The 20,068-nt window shown below is 46.3% G+C and overlaps 1 protein-coding gene across 1 annotated transcript; it reads left to right on the plus strand.

Moving 5' to 3' along the window:
- Nucleotides 1-1,438: 1,438 nt before the first annotated feature.
- cmtm4 (CKLF-like MARVEL transmembrane domain containing 4) lies at nt 1,439-19,770 on the plus strand. Its single transcript, XM_028956166.1, has 4 exons — nt 1,439-2,069; nt 8,164-8,340; nt 16,669-16,809; nt 18,065-19,770. Exons 1-4 carry the CDS (start codon nt 1,884-1,886, stop codon nt 18,224-18,226), a joined length of 666 nt encoding a protein of 221 aa, XP_028811999.1. The 5' UTR covers nt 1,439-1,883; the 3' UTR covers nt 18,227-19,770.
- Nucleotides 19,771-20,068: the final 298 nt, after the last annotated feature.

Genomic DNA, 20,068 nt, shown 5'->3' on the forward strand with positions numbered 1-20,068 from the left:
TGTGTGTATGCAGCACTTCAATCTTGTATTTGCAGTCCGATGTCATTACAGAAGCTGGTGACGTCCCACTCTGACCTGTTTGCTTTGGAAATTGACTCATGAAATGTCTCCGAATAAACTGAGATGCACTTAAATAGAACAGTCTGGGGTGCAAGAGTGTTTTGCACAACCTGAGTCCTTTTACTGTGTGTTTTTTGTTGATGTGGTTCCATATTCCATGTAAATATTTACCATTAGAACCGTTCTAACGTGCTCTGAATCTGAATTCCAGCACAATCATTTAAGCAAACATTACTGTTAACCTGGTTAATACAAATTAGCAATATGCAGCCTGTAGTAAAAATTAAATGTACTGATTCAAAGAGAAACTACAAAAAGTAAAATGTGGGTTCAACATGAAGACAAACATTTGTTTATGCTGCTCGAATTCAAATTTGCACTTTTTTTTTTTATTTTTGTTTTTTTTGTTTTTGTTCATTTTGGAGGTTAACGAACAGATTTTGTTACGGTATTTCTATGAACTTGAAAGTGAGTGTTCTGTGCATCATTATCCTATTTTATATGCGTTTGCCCCTGAGAGTAAAAAATTTGAGGAAGGAAAACGGGAAAGAAAGAAAAAACAAAAACACAAAACTATTTCAATGCCTTTATAACCGCAAGCAGGACTGTGTGTATGAGTGTATGTGTGCGCCCTGCACGTCTGCAGATGAACCTCGACCTGTACGGCCTTAACCTGGTGCAGTACGCGGTCAGCGATAAGGAGATGTGTCTTTCAGCCCTGGCTTCAATAAAACAAGAATCCAGACTCTCACGCTCTCTCGCTGTGTGTGTGGGTCTGTGTCTGGCGTCCTTCCTGTTGTCTTGTTGCGCACATGGATGGCAGCATCGGTGTGGATCGATCAGCGGAAGCCGGGTCATCTGAGGGTAGATGACAGCCTGTTATGGGGGGGGGGGCAACAATTCTGATGTATTTCCAGCAGAGGGCAGCGTTTCAATATCCGAATTCATTCCAGACCTCTTAACCACTAATCAACTCTTAAATAATTAAAGTCTTTCAATAATGTTGTACAATTATATGTGATTTGCATTGTCGGTTAAGCAGAAATAAGTTATTTCAAAGTAATCAATTATCTTTGAAATGCTTGTTTTGGGGTTACCTGTAGAAAAGTGACTTAGTATTGTGTAATTAATGTCTTAATAAATATGGCAGAAAATACATACATAAATACAGACATAAACAACTTTACTATGTATAATATAGCATACATTTTTTTCCCATTCACGCAAACACGACTCGGGCTTTTATTATAATTAGAAAATGTTAGTAATTAATTATAATTTTTCGTTTTATAACGTAAGCTCGGTCAAAACACCAGACTGTGTAGAATTTAAGTAAATTTTGTCCTAGTGCATAAATTACGTCATAATCGGCTATTTGGAATCGGCTGGTTTGTTTCCGTGTGCATTGTGGGTATTTGGCTCGGACGGGTCTACCTGTCCGCGCCGCGTCACTGGCGCACACCTGCGTATTACGTCACCGCCGCGCCGGAACCCTGCGGACTCAGCCGAGCGGAGCCGAGCCGAAGACGAAGCGTCGCCAGCGGGTCGGCCCGAGCCAGCGAGCCGCGCCGGTTAACGCGGTGCCGAGGGCGGGGACTGAAGTAATGCAGCGCCGCCGGGCCGCGCGTCCGACCGACCCGCGTTCGGCGCGCCGCGGTTGAGCCTGTCAGAACGCGCGGGGGGGGGTGGAATGGAGCTCGCTGGCCGCCATCTGCCCGAGTCGGAGCGGTGAATCCGGACGGAGGGTTTTAATACGCCTTCTGCGCCGACAGAATCAAATTTTTCCCCCTCAGTTTTTACACCAGCGCGCTTCCGAGTCCACCATGAGGAGCACCGAGGAGGCGGACGGCTTTGACGGCGAGGCCTCCAACACGTCCATGATCTCCGGGGCCAGCAGCCCCTACCAGCCCACCACCGAGCCCGTCCACGCCCGCAGGGTCCTGGCGGGCATCAGGTGCGACGCGGACTACCTCAGGTCCCACTTCGGCGTTTTAAAAGTTATTCAAGTGGTGAGTAAGCTGCAGACATCTAATGCACCTCAGTCGCGTACTTACAGTATACACCAAGAGGGGAAATATGTTACAGCAGAATGCATTATATATACAGTACGGGCCAAAAGTTTGGACACACCTTCTCATTCAATGTGTGTTTTCTTTATTTACATGACCATTTACGTTGGTAGATTCTCACTGAAGACACCAAAACTATGAATGAACACATGTGGAGTTATGTACTTAACCAAAAAAGGTGAAATAAGTGAAAACATGTTTTATATTCTAGTTTCTTTGCTCTGATTACTGCTTTGCACACTCTTGGCATTCTCTCGATGAGCTTCAAGAGGTCGTCACCTGAAATGCTTCTCCAACAGTCTTGAAGGAGTTCCCAGAGGTGTTTAGCACTTGTTGGGGGTCCAGCTCACCCCAAACCATCTCGACTGGGTTCAGGTCCGGTGACTGTGGAGGCCAGGTCTCCACTTTTTGTTAAGTACAGAACTCCACGTGTGTTCATTCATAGTTTTGATGCCTTCAGTGAGAATCTACCAACGTAAATGGTCCTGAAAATAAAGAAAACACATTGAATGTGAAGGTGTGTCTGGACTTTTGTGTGTGTGTGTGTATACATACATATATGTGAAGTTTTGGGGTTCTTTAATGTTGGTTAGGACGAAACGCATGGCATCAGGAGGCCCGTGACCCCCATGCCCTCTGGTCACTCGCTGAAAGGCGAGCGGCTCAGAGGACGTGTGCCTTGCCGCGCCGCGTAGGGAAGCCCTCTCTGCACGTTTCGTTTCTCCCGGTGAGGGTTGTGCTCTGGGTTTTTTTTTTTTTTTTTTTTTTTTTTTTTTTTTTTTTTTTTTTTTTTTTTTTTCTCTCTCCCCCTCTTCCTCTCCCAACCACCACTGTGGCAGTTTTAATAATCACTGTCGTACCTGGGGGGGCGAAATGGCTTTTCCACATTTGATTTACATTCTTTTTTTTTTTTTTTTTGCCTAGTCTCCATAGCCTAGTGTTTCCTGTTTGTGAATTCCTGCCTCGCCTCCACGTGGAGACGTGGTGCACGGGAAGACCGGGAACGCCGTGCTCCGGGTCGCTCTGCCCCGGCAGTTTTCCCCCTCAGAGCGGCCCGCGTCCACGCGTGGAGACGTGAGGAAACCAAGGAAGTTGCTAAGTAGGCCAAGGGCCTGTGAACTTTGCCAAGGGCAACAGGCTCTGTAAACGGGATGCACGGAGCGTCTCGTGCCGGTTTTCGGGGGCGTTTTCGTCTCTCTCCGTTGCTTTCTCGGAGTACGGGCCTCCTAGGTGCCAGCAAGCCTAAAAAAAAAAAAAAAAAAAAAAAGGCTCAAAAACGGACTACTGTTATATCGGCTGGAGCCCCATTCGCGATGCAGTCGTTATAGAACATTTACATTTACGGCATTTATCAGACGCCCTTATCCAGAGCGACTTACAATCAACTCAGGGTTAAGTGTCTTGCTCAGGGACACAATGGTAGTAAGCGGGATTTGAACCCGGGTCTTCTGGTTCATAGGCGAGTGTGTTACCCACTAGGCTACTACCACCCCCCTAGAACAGTTGCGTTATAATGGATCCTTGGTGGTCTTTCCACAGTTCTTAGTGCGATTCTGCGTTGCAGGATTCGTTACAGCTTGAGGTAAAAGGTATCGAGCGCTTCTCCAGCACCAGGGAGGCTGAAGCGAATGCCTCTAATAGTCACTATACGCATGTACAATGGGACATATATGTAAATAATAAACACGATACAATACGAGAAGGGGCAGTGAGTGAAGCGTCGGCGTTATGTACATACGGGGAGAATAAATAACTGCGCATGGTTTATGTACCGTGCACATTATATATAATTTGTGGGTTACATGTTATGGAGAAATGGAGGACTTCGTGCCACTGTTACGCGAGATGAGGGGGGAAAAAGAAACAAACAGGATGCACATCCGAACATCTGAGATCAGAGGAATTTCTTTTTTTTTTTTTTTTTTTTTCCCCCTGGTGCCGAATTTTCTCCAGATGCCGAGTTTACGGGCCGACCGCGGTGAGACCTGCGCTCCATTACAGAAATGCTTAGTCAGTGCTTGCCCGTGTCTGTGACCCATGTGGCGCTGCAGTCGGTTAATGGCGGACTCCGACCGCCACTTATCGCTCACCAGTTAAATCTGCCCGCGAGTGTTGGACTGCGCCGGGTCCGTAAAAATGTCATCTCGTGGCGCCGCGAGTGCTCGCTGAACTCGGAAACGCAAATTCCGCTGCATTCACAGGCCCTGCAGACCTCAGGAGCACCTGCATAATATATAGTAGCTTTGTGGGACATATCACAAGAAATATCAGACACACTCGCCTATGAACCAGAAGTCCCAGGTTCAAATCCCACTGAGCAAGACACATAACACTGAGTGTCTCCAGGGGGAGACTATCCCCGTAAAATACTGGTTGTACGTCGCTCTGGATTAGTGCGTCCGGTAAATGTAAATGAAATTGCGCAGTATCGACGCGGTTTAATCTGCTTCGTGAATTGTATAGTCTATTTACCTCTAGCTATGGAGGTTTTGAGCCGCGTTTAAAAAAAAAAAAAAAAAAAAAAATGCACAATTTCACATTGTGTATTTGTTGGCTAGGAAGCAGGTTGTCTTTAATTCGCCGGACCAGGACCACGGCCATGCCTTTCACAGCACGACGCAGGACCGTGGCGAAGAGGCAGCGAACGGTTGTCATCTTTCGCCTGGGATTGATTGCTCCAGTGACTCTCTATCGCCTCGTGGGGACAACAGGGGTATTACAAGATAGGCCTAGCCTAACCGGGTCACGTAATAACTTAGATATTTTAATCGAGAGGTATGTTGGCAACCCAGTACGTAGACATGTTGGACATGACGGCAAAACTATCGTAAGTGATGTGCCCCGATGTTTCAGAAGGATGGTTTTTTTTACATGTTGCTGCTTTTTAGTTTGTTTTTATTTCGATACTTCTCATTTTTAATGCCATGTTATGGTGAACATATGCATAATTGATTCATTTTAGTAAGGCCTGTATTAGTTCTTTAAGTAAAGACGTTTTTGCATAAATGCTTGAAGTGTTATTTTCGTTGGTAATAAGAGGAAGGCAAATGTCATTGGACGCTGTTGCGCCGGGCTTAATGAATTTACCAGACGGCTCGTCCCTCAGATTGATTCTTGTTCTGGCGGGACCTTGTTCTTCTGTCTGTGCTCGTGTAAGGTGAAGGTTCTGCACTTTTCAAAGTCGCATTTCCGTGGTAGCCTTCAGAACGTTTGTCCTGTTTATTCGGTTTATACAGGATTAAACGGTGGTGGTGCGCGGCAGGATGTTTCATTTCAGTCGTCGGGGCTCAGGAGCGTTTTGGGGGTTGGGTAGGGTCAGGCTTCAGAGGACAGATGGTGTGTGTGTGTGTGTGTGTGTGTGTGTGTGTGTGTGTGTGTTACGTAAGTGTGTAAGATGGGCTTTTGAGTCTGAGTGGTCATTAGGGTGATATTCTGAAGTGACGGACGAAGAGAGAGGGGCAGTGGTGGATGTTAAAAGGTCCCATAATGGCAATTTAACGTCTCCTCTTATGCACACGGCACCCCCTGCTCTTTTTAATAGTCGTGTTTGATGGAGGTTATTGTGCCATCCTTCTGTCCTCACACTCCTCCTCCAGCCGGACAGAATCCTGTACTTAATCCTGATCTTGGCCTAAAACCTCCGTGGCATGGTGTCCACGCTTCCAAATCTGTATTTGGGACGAAATGCGAGTGTGAGACGCAGACAGAGCGAGTAGGGCGCTCGACCTTCGCTTTGTTCAGACAGCAGGGTTTGAGTTGATTACGATTTCAATTTTCCTGCATTACTCCACATTACGTTTCCAAGTAAGTCAGTGAGACGAGAGTTAAGGCGCCATTCACACGGACGTCTGAATGCTGACTGTTGGACCACGCCCATTGGACCACGTCAAAGCGTGTGCACAGGCGTTCTGCACCAGCGTTCAGTCTGCAGCGCGTCCGTATGACGTCAAATAAACGCTGCACACAACGTTGTCTGGGTGTCAATTTCTGCGATACTGACGCGCGAATCAAATGCAGCTACAAAGTTCAGCTCGGATCAAGCAGCCACATTCACGACCGGCACCACGTTTTCACTAGAATTTTTATGCACGAAAATCACCAAGCAACGTCATCATGATATGATGCACTGCATCGATGCAAAATCCTCCACGTCGGCATGGCGATGCATCGATAATGCGATTATTTAACACCCCTATATGCAAGAAATAGACCTTTAGTCAACCCTTCCATTCGTCACCTGTGTATTGACTGTAACAAAAATGGCTGTAAAAGAACCAGGTAAACCAGTCCTGATAACTTTTAATCCCGCTTTTTCCTGCCATCCCTAACGACCAGCTCCCGCTTCCGAAATCCAACTTGGTGTTTCCATGAACGTCAGCCTTGTGCACCAAAGTCCGTTTCACATATGCGCTAAATGGACGCGACCTCTGACTGTCCCGACGGCGAAGTCTGAGCTCGTCTTGTTATTCTAGTGGTGGTGCAGGGCGACTGACCGTAGATTAGAAGGCCGCGTTTCGGCAGCCTGGTGGTTGAAGGATTTGTTTGTACTTAAAACACGTTTGCGCGTCGTCTCAGGAGTGATGATGGTGTTTATTGTTTTTTCATTTTCAATATTTAATAACTGAATGAATGACCACAAAAATGAGTGAGTTTTTTTTTTTTTTTTTTTTTTGGCGGTGGGGAGGGGGGTCATGTGCCACAGTCACATTACAAATGTTTCGGTACTAGTCACTGGCTTAGAGGAACTATATTTTTGCCAAAACCATTGATTGTTTTACAGGAAACTAAGAAATCTACAGCAGGGTTTGCTGTGTGCATGATGTGAATCAGTGTAAACCGGTTTAGTTACTATATTCAGTTCGAACATCCTGCCTCTGTTCCATTAAACTCTTCTGGGTATTTTGTGTAGATTATGTGGGCCTCGCTTGATAATTGCCTTTGGTCGTGTTTTGCGAATAGTTATTCGTTAGTGTTTTTTCATATTTCCTATATACAGTCGTATCTATAAATTATTTTGAAAAGGTAAAAAATTATATATGATGTATTCATAACCCACAAAGTGAAATGTTTTGCTTTGACATTTATTATAATGGCGGACTGTTCAGAATCCAAGTGTCTCAAAAGATCAGAATATTACGAATGATCAATAAAAATCTGATGTCATAATACAGAAATGTCCAACTTCTGAAAAGTGTCTTCGGTTGTACTGTCAGTGCTTAAGTGGTTGGAAGGTATTTATTTATTTAAATATCGTTTATTGAGCATAGACTAGGATGGCTCCTCGTTCCTAGGTGCATCCGGCTCCTTATTCAGATCCGTCACCCCGTGCCGCTGGAATTCTTCTCCTCCTGCTCGCGCTTTTGGCCCCTTCCGAACTGTAATCTGTCGTGAGGTTTTTCAGGCTGGAGGCAGAGGGAAAACAACTCAAACAGCGCGTGAACCTCCGAATTCCTCCCACGTCGGGTAACTCTCCTCCTAAAATCGAGTTACTTGCATCAATCTGTAGATGTCTGTCTGGTCTTTCCTTTTTCCATTTTTGCATGCGCTATAGTCATGGGTATGTGTATTAAATATGACTGTAGATTGAAAGTGACGGGCACAGAATGAGGAAGTAGCGCGCATGGGTTGGAGCTGTCAGTCATCGGGCTCCTCCCACTCTCAAACGTCATTAAAGAGCAGCCAATAAAAGGGGCGGTTGGCTTCTCGTCTCCACGTTACAGTAGTGCTGTGCTGTCAAATTTCATTGCAGCTCGATACAAACAGACAGGACATTGACATCAGTATTATTTAGATGTTTGTTTTTCTTTAAGCCCCGATTAAGCTTGAAAAGCTTGAGTTCGCCGGTGCCCTGTCTCTCTCACACACACCCACGACAGCGCGCCGCCGGCTCGGTGCTCAGAAGGAGTGACGTGTCGGTGCCAATGATTCTTTTTCATGAAACCTTGGCCAAAGACTGATTTTTGTTAAATAAGGAACCAGGGCCCCATAATGTTCCGTCAGGATGGGACGTTCAGTGACTGTGTCCTGCCCGCAGGTCCTTGCCCTCATCTCCTTCATCTGCATCGAGACCATCATGATGTGCTCGCCCTGTGGAGGCATCTACTTCTTTGAGTTCGTCAGCTGCAGTTCCTTGGTCGTGACGGGCGTCCTCCTCCTCATCTTTACTCTCAACCTGCACAGCAAAGTGCCGCACGTCAACTGGAACATGACGGTACGTGTTTTGTTTACAACCTTATCCAGAGCGACTTACAATCGTCTTAGTTACAGGGACAGTCCCCCCCACCCCCCACCCCCCTTGCTCAGGGACACAATGGTAGTAATTGGGGGTTGAATCTGGGTCTTCTGGTTTATTTGCGAGTGTTTCGCCCACTAGGTTTCTGCCTTCCACTTTAGGAGTCCCAGGCTGAAGGGTACATGAGGATCCTACATCAAACCAGACCGAGCTCGAGAGCTTGCTATGAAGGGGCATTCTTTTTTTTTAAAATCACCTTTTTCACAATCTTGAATGGATGAGGTTTTTTTTTTTTTCCTCTTAATCCTTAATCCTTAGGAGCAGTGGTGGCCTAGCGGTTAAGGAAGCGGCCCCGTAATCAGAAGGTTGCCGGTTCGAATCCCGATCCGCCAAGGTGCCACTGAGCAAAGCACCATCCCCACACGCTGCTCCCCTGGCGCCTGTCATGGCTGCCCACTGCTCACCAAGGGCGATGGGTTAAATGCAGAGGACAAATTTCACTGTGTGCACCGTGTGCTGTGCTGCACATGTATCACAATCAAAATATGATTGAATAGATTAATTTCAGGGATTTGGCAGAAGATCCCCCCCCAGTGTGTGTTTGCCTTAACAGTGGCAGTATTTAAAGTGAAAAGTGAAAGTGAAGTGATTTACATTTGCAGCATTTATCAGACGCCCTTATCCAGAGCGACTTACAATCAGTAGTTACAGGGACAGTCCCCCCCCCCCAGAGACACTCAGGGTTAAGTGTCTTGCTCAGGGACACATTGGTAGTTGGTGGGGTCTTCTGGTTCATAGGCGAGTGTGTTACCCACTAGGCTACTACCACCAGGTGATTGTCACTTGTGATACACAGCAGCACAGCACACAGGGAAATTTGTCCTCTGCATGTAACCCATCACCCTGAGTGAGCAGTGTGTGGGGACGGAGCTTTGCTCAGTGGCACCTTGGCGGATCGGGATTCGAACCGGCAACCTTCTGATTACGGGGCCGCTTCCTTAACCGCTAGGCCACCACTGCCCCCTAGTATTACATTTGCCTCTACGTAACCGTATTCCTATGCAGTTATGAAGGTGACTGGATGGAATAATGTGCACTTTAATTGTTCCTGTGCCCAATAACAGGAACCGGGCCTGTAGTGAGGTGCTAAGTCCGCCGTCGGATAATGGCAGTCTGCTGACTTTTATAAAAACGGTTTCTCTGCGACTGTGGCTATTATTATGTTCAGAACTCCTCCCTCCTCCGAAACGGCTGATATTTTATACGCCGCGAATACGGGAATTTCTGCAGCGTCCGCTGCGGTGCCCGGGGTGGAAATTTTTTTTTTTTTTTCCCCCGCCGCAGCGTTTTCGTTTCCACACCGAGCACAGGCACTCCGCATCCAAAAATAACTATCGCGGTGCGTTACGCAGGGCCCGACACGGGCCCTTTGTGGCGGAGCCACAGGCGCCCGGCTCTCGGCGAGCCGTTGCCAGGTAGCGGGGCTTGAAAAACGCCAGTAAAAACGCACACCTCGTTTGTTGATCAAGAATGAAAGTGTAGATCCGGCCCTTTCTTCCGCCGTCCCCCAGGGCGTGTAACCCTACGCCGCGTCTCAGTTTACGGTGCTGCCCCATGCGGGAGAGGCTGGCTGTAGGTGTGTTTGCAGTATGGTGTGTGTGTGTGGCGTTGTAGTAGTTATTGTGTGTTTGTGGAAAGTGCTGTAAATGTTTCGGGGTGAAATCTGGCCCTCCAGGCTGCGGTGGGGGTTGAGGTTTCAGACCCCACCGGCTCCAGGCCTCTGGTTTGCGGTGGTTCTCATCCTCTCCTCTGTTTATATCCGCGTCTCTCCGTCCAGCGGCACCTTTTTTGTTTTTTTTTCCGTGACTTGGCGTATTGTGGGTAAACCGAGGGAACGCCTGGATGTCGTCCCAGAGTGAGGGTGAAGTGAAGTGATTGTCACACGTGATACACAGCAGCACAGCGCACGGTGCGCACAGTGAAATTTGTCCTCTGCGTTTAACCCATCACCCTGAGTGAGCAGTGGGCAGCCATGACAGGCGCCCGGGGAGCAGTGTGTGGGGACGGTGCTTTGCTCAGTGGCACCTCAGTGGTACCTTGGCGGGTCGGGATTCGAACCGGCAACCTACTGATAACGGGGCCGCTTCCTTAACCGCTAGGCCACCACTGCCCCTTTTTTTTTTTTTTTTTTGTTTGAAGTGGCGGGGTTCTTCCTGTGTGGCGTACCTGGCAACAGCCACAGGAAGAAATGCGTCCGTTTCTGCGTCCTGTTCTTACTCTAGAACCCGGGTACGTGTTTGCCGGCCGGCCTTAACCGACCCAGCGGTGTCGGTAAGCGCTTGGGCGGGTAGTGAGCAGGCGTCCCGAGTTCGATCTGACTGGTGCCGGGGCTCGGAGAGGGTGGCATTGGGCGTCGCCCAGCAGCGCTTGGCAGCAAGAGGCGCTCATTTGTGGCACAAGCACAAAGGGGCACGCAGTGTCTCCCAGCTGGCCCCTCCGAGCACTGGCACAAAACAAAGAGCGCCCCACCCCGCCTCCTCCACACACCAACCACGCTCACTAATGGGGTGGCTTTGTGTCCTAAACGGTATAAAACGCAACGCCGTCCAGTAGGCATGTGCAAATCAGTCATTTTACATTTACGGCATTTACCGGACGCCCTTATCCAGAGCGACTTACAATCAGTAGTTACAGGGACAGTCCCCCCCTGGAGACACTCAGGGTTAAGTGTCTTGCTCAGGGACACGATGGTAGTAAGTGGGGTTTGAACATGGGTCTTCTGGTTCGTAGGCGAGTGTGTTACCGACTAGGCTACTACCACCCCGTTGTGACCTGTATGAATTATGCTGTATTTGGGGGTTGGGGTTTTATCTACTTTCGTTAAGTAGATAAAAACGGTTGCGCGTAGTTTAGTCCGGGAGTTTCCTCTGGCCGCGGTCTTCGTGCTGTTGCATTCTTCTTTATGGCCTTATTGTTTCTGTGTGAGAGCGAGCGCGGGGGTTTGGGGGGGCTTGGGTTTTTTTTGTTTTTAACCCCTCTTGTTTTCAGGTTGCCAGGCAGCCCCCTCCATTCACCAGCGATCCGACATGCTGCAGGGATTTTTATCCGGTTTGGAACTTGTTCGTTTCATTACCTTCTGTGTGTGTCATTTTACACAAGCAACATTAAAGTGAGGGTTGAAGAGGGGGGGGACCAATTCGCAGCTAAAATGTTGATGTCTGTGTTAGGGCTGCAACTAACGATTATTTTAATAATCGGTTAATCTGTCGATTATTTTTTTTATTATTAATCGTCGAATCGGATAAAAAAAACAAAACAAGAAAAGCATTCATTTCCAACCCTCTAACACTAAAAACATACACATGTATGCTTTACATCTGCCAAATATAGACTTTTTTTTTTTTTTAAATAAAGTGCCACCTGAGCTGCCAGAACGATAAATAATTTATAAAAAAAAATAAAGAACAATACAAATCAGAAAATTTAACAGGATTTGTTTGAATGTCAGAACTTGTTCTCTACACTACACTGCAGATGCACACACTCGCACACCCTCACAAACTCTCACACTGACACACACACACACCGCAAAAAAGGCTTTTCTAACTTAGTAGTTTTGTCCTGATTTCAGTCCAAATCTCTAAAAAATCTTAAATCAAGATACATTTACTAGACACATGATGTCTTGTTTTCTGATAAAACACCTCAAAATTAAGTGATTGTTTAAAACAAGCAAAATTATCTGCCAATGGGGTAAGAAAACTAATCTTAATGAGATATAATCTCAAACAGAAGTTTTAAGCATCACTTAATTTTCTCATGCCATTTTTCTTGTCTAGTAATCTTGATTTAAGATTTTTAGATATTTGGACTGGAAACGAGACAAAATTACTAGGTAAGAAAAGCTTTTTTTGCAGTGTAGCTATACATGACAACAGACTGAAAAATAAATGGTCCAAAAAAGGCTAGTGAATAAAAACATGTCTTTAGTCTTTTAATGCAAAGTAACTATAGCACCCCTGCTTTACTACTGTTATTAACGAGCTAATGCTAACTCGTCATGCCTGTCAAGCTGGATGACGGGTAAACATTTACATTTACAGCATTTAGCAGACGCCCTTATCCGGTGCGATTTACAATCAGTAGTTACAGGAACTGTCTCCCTGGAGCAACTTAGGGTTAAGTGTCTTGCTCAGGGACACAATAGGCGAGTCGTCCACGCTGAGACGCAGAGAACAGTCCGAACGCTGTTTCATCCCCCCTCCACACCTGTAGGTGGCGCTGTAAGTCCCCGTCTAGTTCTCTTCCGCGGCGAGTTAAACACCAGCACCAGGGACATTACGTTCCTCACTTCAAAATGGAACTAAAGTAGGATTCTGTAGCGACTTACCCTGCTGCTGAACTCCCTTCTTCCTCCTCAAACACTCCAACATGTTTGCGTTTCAGGTGCTGGATCATTGCCGTGGTGCTCCCGTGCCGCGCCATGTCGCTTTTGCATATTTTCGTGCAGATTTCTCTGCCTCCGCCATGTATCTTTCCTCTACGTTCGCTTGTTTTTTTTGCTCCGCGCTGTCATGAGGCGCCAAATTAAGCTAGCATCTGTGCCCGAGAGAGACCCAGTGTGTTCACTCCGCGCTCAAATAAAGTTTTTTTTTTTTTATTTTTTATTATTATAATCAAACGTCTCCGCGTCGCGCGACATAACGAATCGATTAGGAAATTCGTTGCCAACTCTTTTAGTAATCGATTTTTATCGATTCAAGCGATTCGTTGTTGCAGCCCTAGTCTGTGTACGTCCAGAATTCCAACTCTGTTTCTTATGCCGAGAAAGAGAAATGGGATCACCCATGTTTGCCTAGCGCGTAAGTAAACGGACACGTAATCGGACGGTCGCCAGCTCAAATCCCGAATCGCCAAAGGCGCCACTGAGCACCGTTCCCACACACAGTGGGCGCCTGTCATGGCTGCCCCCTCTGCTCACTAACGGTTGTGGTTAAAAAGCAGAGGGCACATGTCACCGCGTCACCGTGTGCTGTGATGCATTGTTTCATCATTAAATGGTATAAACTCCCGGCATGTGGTCCTGTTTTAGGGAACCCAGCGGAGAACATCCCAGTGCTCCAGAGGGATTGCTGCTTGTAATGCGTTCACACCCACTTTTTTTTTTTTTTTGTTGTTTTTTCTTTGCTGTGTAAATGATTTTCCGGACCTGGTTCACACACCCTCATGGCCTGGTGAGCTTTTATGGTCCCTTTGTTTCGGAAAAAATGTTCCCCTGCACATGTCACCTCCATTGAAGGAACATTTTTATCCGCTGGGTTCCCTAAAACATTTTAATGTTCCTTCAAAAAAAAAAGTCAGCTACACTAACAGATAAATCTAGCAACATCTAAACTCCACTGGCATGGTGGAAGTTTGCTTGGTGTCTTCTGGGACGCAGGCGGAATGTGAAGTTGGAACGCATCCACTTTTTTTTTTTTTTTTCTCCTCCCCTAACAGGAATTTTAGTTCAGTCCCAGCTGGAGATCACATTCCCATGAAGGGTTTCTCTCCCTGCGACGAATGAACAGGAGCTGTGCGTTTCTGGCCTGTACTGTGGTTCGAGTAGAACAAATAAATGTTTTTTTTTTTATTTTTTATTATTTTTTTTTATTTTTTATTTATTTCTACTCACACACACTTTTTTTTAGTGATCCCAGTGGGAGTGTGTCACTGTGTGCTGTGTAAGGTGACGTCAGACCTCCCAAGGTCGTCTGTTTGAATCTGTGTGTGTGTGTGTGTGTGTGTGTGTGTGTGTCCCTCCAGTTTCCACTCACTGCCCAAGGCCACGCTCATTAGGTTGCCATAGGTGTAATAATTTGGTGCCTTTGCCCTGTTCCTAATGTCCCAGGATGGGACATCAAGCGTTGGATAGTGAACAAGTGGATAAGATTCGGTAAGATTAAAGAAGATTAAAGTTTAAACAGACAGAAGTAGCTGCTGGTTATGTTGGAGAGGAGGAACTGACCTGTCACCCCACCCCCTTATTATTTAATTGAAATCAGTGTTGCTTTTGAAATGGCAGGTAAAGGCTGTAAAGGCGCAGTAAAGCGCCTGACGGGTCATGTGATCCGGGTGAATTCGAGTCCTGGCTCCTACGTGCCAAGCGCTTCCTTCAGCCGCCGAGCAGCACTTTCACACTTTTACACCCTGCTGGGCTCTGTTTGCTTTCTTCTCAGCCTGCTTGCCAAGGACATGCACGGGAACACACACACACACACACACACACACACACACACACACACACACACTCTCAATATAATGCAAACATTCCCACTCGCCACAGGGTGAATGCATTATCCTTATCCCCTTGCTTATGTACACACACACACACACACTCGCAGTATATGCATGTTTTTGGTGTTTGTGTGTTTGCCCCCTAGTTTAACGTTTCCTTGTCTGATTAAAAAGGACCGCCCGGGTTAGATGGGCGTGTCTAGGGCAGGTTCGCAGTGAGCATGAATGAGAGGGTGGGTGTCATGTGAGACTTTGGGAAATGCCTTACATCATGCATTAAATCACATGATGTGACCATGCCCAGGTCACACCGCAGTATCTATTAAGCCCTCTTTATTTCTCCCTTGTGTGTTTTTATTTTTATTCTTTTGAAAAGGAGGGGAGGTTTTCTATATTAGTGCCATGTAAAGCCCTACTGGTTAACAGGCTTTACGAGATGCAGTTGTGTGAAATAAGCTGGGTGGAACGGTATTCACTGGGCACAGATCAAACTGGCATCGGTGGTCCGAACGCCGGGAATGTCCACGCGCGATACCATCTACAGGCTGGAACCTGGTGCCGAGGTCCCTTCCTGCGTGAGGGCGGTAGATGGCACGAATTCGGCCCATCGTGGTTTTGGGTTTCTTTAGGGCCCAGTGTGGTTTCGTGAAAACAGAATTTAAAATGACTGGTCCTGTTGCACCCCCTGGCCGTTATTTAAAGGTACTGCAACTTTCAACATTAAGAGGACCCCGCCCTTCTGTTCAGTGACGCTGGTATGTCTGAATAGAACAGTAACGAAGAAACCTGAGGTGCGAATCTGCCTCGCAGTCAGTGCACATAATAATATGCAGCAATCCCGCATAAACCACAATACATCCAGGGGCTGTTTAAGTTAAGTGAGGAAAATGCTTTATTAGTCACGGTAGAAAATGGACTGTAGAAGAGCACAAGAAATAAACAGAATTTTTATATATATATATATATATATAAGTATACTATACAACAATCTGAAAAAATATGAATGAATGAGTTAGAAAGCATAAAATGTATATATAAACAAGTTTATGCATTTGTATGTATGTATGTTACAGAGTGTATTTAAACACATATTGCACATGGTGTATTGGATGTTTGACTTGTATATGTCTGTATATGTGCGGCTGTCTAGTCTCTGGGGGGGTCGGAATGACCCAGTAACCGAATACTGCTTTCTGTCACACTCCCAAGTCTAGGGGTCTACGAAACGCGACAAGGATGTGGTAGAGGAGGTGGTCCACTGTTACACATGCATACAAACAGTGCTTTTTATTTACAGTGAGCTAAGGTGTACAGCGGACTCGACACTAACCAACATCAGAACAGCCTAAACGAAGGGTTGGTCCAGCCGGGATAACTCGAACAAAAAGGGCACATGAACGCACACAAAGCTAACAGGCTAACAACAACACACACGAATGAGATCCCCAATGGAGCTATATGCAGATCTCGGTGGACCATGGGGACCTCCCGAAAGAGTAAGGGCCTAGCAGACCCTGGAGACCTCTGAAACACCATCCAAAGTCTCTTTATATAGGTGGAGGTGACCAACAGATGGTAGGTGGAGCTGGTAGGCTTCAACTCCTCCCATGAAGTCAACCTAAAAGAGACAAAACACAGCCAGCCACACAAAACATGATCTAAACTCATTTAGATCACTGTATGGGCATTTCACATCAGGAAGGGCCAGTGGGCAGTGGTGGCCTAGCGTTTAAGGAAGCGGCCCCGTAATCAGAAGGCCAAGGTGCCACTGAGCAAAGCACCGTCCTCACACACTGCTCCCCGGGCGCCTGTCATGGCCGCCCACTGCTCACCAAGGGAGATGGGTTAAATGCAGAGGACAAATTTCACTGTGCGCACCATGTGCTGTGCTGCTGTGTATCACTTCACTTTGCACGATGAGGTACAAGTTCAGATTTTGGTACAGCATTTTTCTGCCATGGTACAGTGATATCAATTGGCAAAATAAATCCTTAAAATCGTAATTAACGTCTTTTGTGTGTCTGCCTGTAGGACCTGGTCAACACTGTGGTCAGCACCTTCTTCTTCCTCTTGGCTTCCATCATCCTGGCTGCGGTTAATCAGTCCGGCGCTGGAGCAGACGTCACGAGCGTGGAGGGGAGTCGGAAATCCGGAGCAGAAATCGCTGCCGTGGTAAGGCTTCTGACCTCTGACCTCTTTTTAACTGCCCTGTTCGTTTGAACCTGACCGTTCTTGCCCTGAGGCCACTGTCTCTGCGAGCTGCTCAGAATCTTTCATTTTTCCAAATTCCCCTTTTGTTTTCTCGCATTTTTGAAACTGGGGTGCAGATGCTGTTGCACTCCTGCCCCACTGTGGATGGAACACAGAACTACATCTGTTGATTACGTTCTGCCTTGTAAAAAGTTTTTTTTTAATTTTTTTTATGCCTTTTGTGTGCTCACTGCCCTTTTGCAAAGTAATTTTATATCTTAATGCACTGAGTGTGTTTAGTCCCAGAAAGTCTTTGACTCTCATTCCCAGTGAAGTATTATGGTAACTGGGAGTCGTGTTGGTTGCCAGATTCCCGTAATATCCCGTATATTCCAGACTTATCCACACACATGCTCATTACCGCCTCCAGGGAGCTAGAAAGAACCGGTCCAGAAGTCCGAATCAGGGGAACTGGAAGTGACACGTCCTCTACGTGATTTCTGTATAGAATCATTAGAAAGAGCAGGATCAGCAGCTTCTGTGTCTCTCTCACACACACACACACACACACACACACACACACACACAGATGCAGACTGGGGCAGGCCGCTGCTTGTTAAGCTGGTTTTCCCTGTGGGCTGCTGCGTATGGCTGGCTCAGCAGTCCTGATCTCTGTGTGAGCTCTGTGTTCTGGCCTGTTCTGCTCCGTTATCCCGTTGGCCGGGCCAGCCGGGCCGGGGATTTGTGCTGACAGATGTTCTCTGCAGGAAGTCCTTGCTAAACACCACGGCCTCTTTCAGGCCCAGAAGGCACCCTTAAAACGTCTCAGCTCGTCAGGCTTCGTACATAAATGTATGCATTTTACTGACCCCACAGAAAATAATCCTGGGCCTTGTTTCTCACCATGCATGTTTGTCCCTGAAATAAAACTTCTTGTCCTAATTAATGACTGTATCAATCAGTGGGGCAACTTATAGTGGATGATGGGTAAAAGTTGTGATGAACTGATGTCAGTGATTTTAATAACTGTTGCTAATGGAGAAATCAAATGCGTTCACACCCAGAATTCGCTGAACAGTAATGCTGTGCTTTTCATATGAAGCCTTTAAAGACTGAATTTGCACCAGCTGTTGGTTCGAAGGCCCGTGTTATGAAATGGACTTAATTAAAGAAGAGACTCTGTGTTTTTGGTGTGTCGAATGATGCAGGCTTTTCTGGATCCTTTTGTCCCACGCAGGTATTTGGTTTCCTGGTGACCGGGGTGTACGCTGTCAACGCGTACCTGGCAGTGCGGCGGTGGCGTGCGGGGGACGGTCCCGCTGGCCAGCTGCCCAGCGCCGACTACATGCGTGCCCGCACAGCCTCCCGAGGCGAAGTGGAGGCGCGACCAGAGCAGTGATCGGGTGGGGCAAACCATTCCCATAATGCTTTTCAGCGGGCACACCCCACCTCTCTTTATCATTCCGGAAGAAAGGTGCCAGTGCTGCAGTGTCGCTGGAGATGTGAACCCTGGCACATTCGACCTTAAATGAGACACCATGACCAATGGAATATCAAGATTCTTCTCATGTAACCACTTTTTTTTTAATAATTTATTTTATATTTGATTGCATATGTGAATGAATCACTTCTACTGAAGGTGGATCAGTTCAGCAACATCCTTTCACCCAGAGCCTTACTTACTTATCGCTTCTCATATTATTTTTCCTGGATATTGTGCAGCATCCGCTCATTAATAAATACATCCATTATAAGGGTCCTCATAAGGTCCACACACAGTTCGAGTAGTTTTGTCCCCGTAATACAGGTTCCTGTGAGTCGCTAACAAAAGAGCGAGCAGGATTTCAGAAGGCCGGACTTTTCATTGCATATTGAAATTAATGAATCAACTTATTTAAGGGTACAATTTTTCATTTTTATAACTAGCAATCTAATATGGAGTTTACTGTCCACACAGCTAATGTTTTGGATGATAAGGAGTACTTCAGCCGAATTACGGTGGCAGGGGTCAAGTTATTAGTAGACCTGGATATAGGTGTTGCATGATTGGTAAAAGTTGTGAGCTTCTCAGGTACGTGGCTGTGATAAACTGATGTCAGTGATTTTAATAACTGTGCTAATGAAGAAATCAAATGCGTTCACACCCAGAATTCGCTGAACAATAACGTTGTGCTTTTCATATGAAGCCTTTAAAAGCTGAATTTAAACCAACTGTGGTTCGAAGGCCCCGTGTTATGAAATGGACTTGCTGTTTTCCTCACACCTAGTCCTCAAGCTCTCACAAATTGTGTGTGTGTGTGTGTGTGTGTGTGTGCGCGCGCTGCTTTGTTCTAAAAATGCTTCCTGGTCTCGTTTTGACTGTGGCTCTACGGTAAGGTGGAGTTTGACTCCACACTTTACTGTCCCACTCCGGAACTTTTTAAGTCTTATCTGTGTATGTATATTTATTAGAAAGAATGGGGTTTGTGATTACCGCTGCTCCCCACTACACTTTTATTATTTTATTGTCCATTTTTGCCTTAAGCAGATGAATCAGCTGACTGGACATTCTGAGCGATGAGAACTTGCGCCGTCTCGGTCACTGTGATGTCCTTGAATGTTCTTGTGTACCACAAAAAAATATATATATATATATATTATTTGTGCTTGACAAGTCGTGTAGTGTGTACCCACTACCCAACGTGCCTTGATCAGATGCCTTGGAGGCGTTGGCGCAACACCCTGATTAAAAAGGGCATTTGGTGGATTTTCCTTCAGCACACTATGCCTGAAGACAACAGACCAATTCAATTAGTTTTCAAAAGGATCCACATGCAGAAGCTGGTGTAACCATGCCTCCATCTGAACACTGCAGTTTGTGTATGTGTGGCACAGGTACTACACTGAAGCAAGGTTGTGTGGTGGAGGGGACTTCCGTTTTTCTTATCGATGATATGTGTAGGAGGGTGGGGGGGGGTCTTAATCACAGCAGGCCGGGCAGGAACATAGTGTCGTGTACATTGTGGAAATGTATATTGTCTTCAAGTGATTGAAGTTGGACCATTTCTACAGTAGCAGTCAAGTTTCAGCACACATACTTTTAAGGAATTTTTTTTTTACCCCCGTTGTAGAACACCGAAGCCTCGAAACAATGGCGATACACACAAGGTTATGGAGGAAACATGAAATTGTAAACCAAATGTTTCATATTTTAATCTAGCTGTGATTGCAACATTTCACAGTCTCAGCCAGATGTAGCTTC

This window comes from Denticeps clupeoides, chromosome 16 (assembly GCF_900700375.1).
Source record: "Denticeps clupeoides chromosome 16, fDenClu1.1, whole genome shotgun sequence".
In the NCBI taxonomy this organism is placed as follows: Eukaryota; Metazoa; Chordata; class Actinopteri; order Clupeiformes; family Denticipitidae; genus Denticeps; species Denticeps clupeoides.